The sequence below is a fragment of the Otolemur garnettii genome, unplaced genomic scaffold (genome assembly GCF_000181295.1).
Source record: "Otolemur garnettii isolate 467f Iridium unplaced genomic scaffold, OtoGar3 scaffold00044, whole genome shotgun sequence".
Taxonomy (NCBI): Eukaryota; Metazoa; Chordata; class Mammalia; order Primates; family Galagidae; genus Otolemur; species Otolemur garnettii.
In genome coordinates this window covers 5,266,195-5,270,758 of record NW_003852439.1, presented here as the reverse complement: position 1 = coordinate 5,270,758, position 4,564 = coordinate 5,266,195, and the positions used below count along the sequence as shown (strand labels likewise).

Sequence of the window (4,564 nt, the reverse complement as noted above, 5' to 3'; positions counted from 1 at the left end):
GGCACTCTACCCAGGGGGACAGCTTGAGGCTCTGTCTCAAAAAAAAAAAGAATAACATGTAAAAATAAATGTTTAATATCATCATCATAAGGACTGGAAAAGTTGGACATCAGATAGGCTGTTGGTGTATTGCACAGTTGAATGACATAGGGCAGCCTCCAAGTCTACAGGAAGGGGCCAGCTTCACTCCCCTACACCAGGGTTTCAAACCTAAGAGACATTGGTACATAGGACTGTACTTGGTGTGTAACATGCCCTTTCCTTTGCACACCCAGGCCTGGACGACTCCATGGGAGGGACCCCCCTCACACCTGCAGCTCGGATATCAGCCCTCAACATTGTGGGAGACCTGCTGCGGAAAGTAGGGGTAAGACTGGGCCCCCTGGGGTTTGTCATGCCTCACCCGTCTTTCAAGATATTAGAGGGTTAATATTACCTGTTCCTTTTTCCTATAACAGAAATGTCTTGAGTCGTAGGTGTGATCCTATCTAGGTCCTTTCCTATCCCTAGGAATCATTGAGCTTCCAGTGGGAGTTCCTGCCAGACACCCAGAGCTCTGAATCCAAGTCTCCCCTTTGATCTCCAGTTGTATCTTCATCTCCTTATACCATTCTCCTGCAGGCAGTTAGGGACTAGGGTGGTTTCTGTGGGTTTTTCTTAATTTGAAAAAACTGAGGGGCATTTATAATATGCCTTCTTTTTCAAGGAGTTCAAGAATCTTGAAAAGCCAGTGGCAAAGAATTTGGCCTTTCAGGTTTTATATTAATTACAGGGAGGGATTCTTTTGTGCTTAAGCCGTAACTATTCTTTTGTAGTTGTTTCTTTTATTGTTAAAAATGACTCCTGGAAGGCCATATAATTTAATTCCTGCCAGTGGCTCATCAAGCAGAGCATATATAGAAGCTTGGGACTCACTTGTTGTGTTTTTACTTTTGACTTCTGGTTGTCTGGTTTTCTCTTCTGTGAACAGGTCTCTACATATTTAGCACAGTTAAGAGTACAGAGAAGCCTGGATGGTCTTAGTGGTCTTTTGGTTTCTTTCAGGTCTGTTTAGGATCAGGCCGAGTCCTTGTTCAAATTTCCCACCACTCTACATATTTAATGAGGTGAACAAAAGAGTGAACAATTCTTTTTTTTTTTTTTTTTTTTTTGAGACAGTCTCACTTGGTCACCCTTGGTGGAGTGACATTGGCGTCTTAGCTCACAGCAATCTCAAACTCTTGGGCTCAAGCGATCCTCTTGTATACTCCCAAGTAGCTGGGACTATAGGTGCCCGCCACAACACCCAGCAATTTTTTAGAAGATGGGGTCTCTCTGGCTCAGGCTGTTCTCAAACTCATGAGCTCAGGCATGCCGGTATTACAGGGGTGAGCCACTGCCCACCGCCATACTGAACAGTTGAAAGACTGCTCAGTTCTGAAGTTGATTTCATGTTTCCTACAGACAGAGTTGGATTAATCAGTAGGGTTGGTGATTTTTCCAAGAAGCTCCCAAATATCTTCAGCAAGTGGTTCTAAGACTTGGAGATCCATTGGATTCCTCTGGGACCCTACCTTGGAATTCCAGCATACCCCAGTTTGAGAGTCACAGTTCTGGGGTTCTTTGTATGGTACCCCAGTAAGAGAGAAGAGTTCTTATCTATTAATTTGAGAGATAAAAGTGCATTTCTCTCCAGGCACTGGAGTCCAAGCTTGCATCCTGCCGGAACTTCGTGTATGATCAGTCCCCAAACCGAACAGGTGGCCCAGCCTCAGGGCGGGGGAACAAGAACAGGGACAGCGGTGACAGACGGCCAAACAACACCAGCGTGCCTTTGGGGGACAAAGGGTCAGTGCCTTTTGATATACCCATTAGTAGTGGAGAGAATCTACCTACTTCAGGTTGGAGATGCTAATCCCTAGCCCATAGCCATTTGTTTATTAAATTAGAGAATTATTTCAGTTAACTTTATCCTCTACTCCCCTCCCTGGGGGCAGAATTAGGTGGTATCTTATGACTGGGCAAAGGGCCACTGAGACTGCCTTTTTTTTTATCATTTTTAACTATAGCCCTGACTCATGGTCACTCTGTGAGAATGTCCTGTGTTTGGGAGTTAAGTTTCAAACATCATACTGTTTCCCCTAGAAGATTTTCTTTCTTTGTTGTTTTTTTTTTTTTTCTTTTTAAGTCTGTAGAACTTTAGGAAATTGGCACCAACTTCTCGCCAGCCTAAATTCCTGCAACCAGTCACCCAATTGGAAAACACAGATCTGACCTCTAATAGTGTCAGTTATTTTCTTATCTAAAGAAAATTGGGGCAACTTCTGGATTCAGGGGTTCTGTAAGCTATGTCACCATGTCCCTGGACCCTGAGCCCCATAAATTTAGTGGGTCTGTGATGGACACAGAATATGCAGAATCTTTTCCGTGGCATGCATATAACTTATAATCTCTAGAAGTGGATATTTTTTTAAGTTTTTTTTTTTTATTTTTTAAAGTTTTGAATTGACAAATAAGAGGTGGATGTTTCTAGAGGGTCTTCTGAGACTAGGCTTTGTGTGCGACCTTGGGAATCTGAAAGTCAGATAGCCACTGTCCTTTTCTTCATTTCACAGGAGAGAAAATTGAGACATTGTGAGGTCCTCCTGCTCCCGACTCTTTGATATTCACCCTTATAACTTTGTGGGCCCAGATTTGTCACAGCTGTCATGTCAGCTTAATTTGGTTTGCTCTGTCTGAAGGTTGGGAAAACGCCTGGAATTTGGGAAGCTGCCTTCACACACATCCTCACCATCGCTGCCGTCAGCCCAGGGTGTAGTCAAGATGTTGCTTTAGGAAAACCGCGGAAGCTGAAGCCCCTGGTGTTTGTGTAGGAGTTCTTACCTTCCTTCGCCTCTTTATATAACCAAGTTGTTTTTTTTTTTTTAAGTTAGTTTGAGATGTAAGAGCCAGCAGTCACCATAGTTCGCTTTGTGGCCCAAGCTAATGACTGAGGCCGTCATCAGCTGTGGCCCCTGGGGTTTGTTTGCCCCTGTGAGATGTGTCATCATTCCCGGCCTCACTGTTGGTGTGCTCATTGCTAAGAGGGCCAGACAGGGCCCTCTAGGAGGGGCTCTCAGGGATGGGTGGCGAGGCAGCCCCCTCATGCTGAGCTAACCCAGGAGTCCTGAACAGTCTCCAGAGGTGTTTTCAATGTCCTGCCTCAGAGGCTCCCACCCCCATCCCCAGTCAGCTGGAATCATCTTCCAGAACAAAATCTCCCGATGCTTTATGGCTTACCAAAATCATGTCTAGGAGTGGAGAACAGAATGGGCACGTGCCTTTTTTTAAATTGTGGGAGTGTACCTCTGAGTCTTTTTAATTTACCTCTCTTTGAGGTTTTTAGAGGTATTCGAATTTCACAGTAATTTTCAGGTCAGCCAGGGGCTGTGGGAAATCTCCGTCCCCTTTAGGTAAACCCTAACCATTAGTTTCCCCAAGTCCTCTGCCCTGGCGTGGGGATGACTTCTGCTCCTGGACCCTGGAGGTCTTTAGGGTAGAGTCGCTTTGGTAATGCAGTCCCTAATAGCAGGACTTCATTCAAAGCCATAATGAAGCAAGCAGGTGACCTTCAAGTGAGATTAAAACACAAGCTTTTTGTTGGAAGCTTTCACGTCAAACCAACACGGGATTTCAAAAGCTCAAAAGCACTGCAGCGTGTCAATGTGTCTGCTCATCACTCCTTGTCAGGAGCTGCCGTCCCACACTTTCAGATGCAAGTAAAAGCACTCACTCATTTCAGGAGCACGTGGAAGGCTTAATGGCCTTCGTTTTGTTATTACTAAATTATTTTCTGAGAGAACAGCAAAAATTCCCTGTAGTTGGGAAACAGAACTTTTCACGTGCTACTGAAAGTCAGCAGAGAAGTGAGCTGCAGCGGTGGGTTCTGTGCCCTAGACACATTCTAACCCGTCTTGGTAAAAGATGTACTTATATTTTTTTAAAAGAACAATAAAATCAAGAGAAACAAATGTTTAACGTCTTTGTGGCAGTGGTCAATGGCTGCTTCATGTGTCTGTACTTCCTCATGCTCATATGGTGGTGAGCAACTTCCACCTTTCAATTTTTAATTAAATAATGATATGTGAAGAAATCTGCTTTTTAAACATTTTTGTTCAAGTCGACTTTTTAGAAAGGTATTTGGGGTATGGTTTCGCATCATTCAAGGTATATTAGCATTTGGTCGTATGGTGGAATCTTTTTAGTATTCCTGTTTCCCGTTTTATTCCACTGAGTTGGTGATGTACGGAGTAGTGTATGGACCTGAACCTTTGCAAGTCATGTCTGTCTGAAACACTCAAGGTGAAGGAGGACAGGCACACTGTCTGTTTGTATGGCCCCCATGCTAAGAATGTTCTTTTTACGTTTTTAAAAATGATTTTAAAAAATGAATACTGTATTTGATAGATGGCATGTATCCTGCGAAAACTAAAATATTCATTGTCTAGTCTTTTTTTTTTTTTGAGACAGAGTTTCACTTATTAACCCTCAGTAGAGTGCCGTGGTGTCACAGCTCACAGCAACCTCCAACTCCTGGGCTTAAGCG

General features: G+C 43.8%; 1 protein-coding gene across 2 annotated transcripts in view; it reads left to right on the top strand.

The window, feature by feature from the left end:
* Nucleotides 1-4,000, top strand: part of NDE1 (nudE neurodevelopment protein 1) — a 23,735-nt gene extending 19,735 nt beyond the window's left edge. Inside the window, exons 7-9 of one of the 2 annotated variants that reach the window (XM_023513785.1) lie at nucleotides 276-367; nucleotides 1,676-1,827; nucleotides 2,721-4,000. In XM_023513785.1, coding sequence (XP_023369553.1) covers nucleotides 276-367; nucleotides 1,676-1,827; nucleotides 2,721-2,814 — 338 coding nt within the window. In that variant the 3' untranslated portion in view covers nucleotides 2,815-4,000. Of the gene's footprint in view, nucleotides 1-275; nucleotides 368-1,675; nucleotides 1,828-2,594 lie in introns of both variants that reach the window. The other variant, XM_012805744.2, reaches the window with a different exon arrangement.
* Nucleotides 4,001-4,564: the final 564 nt, after the last annotated feature.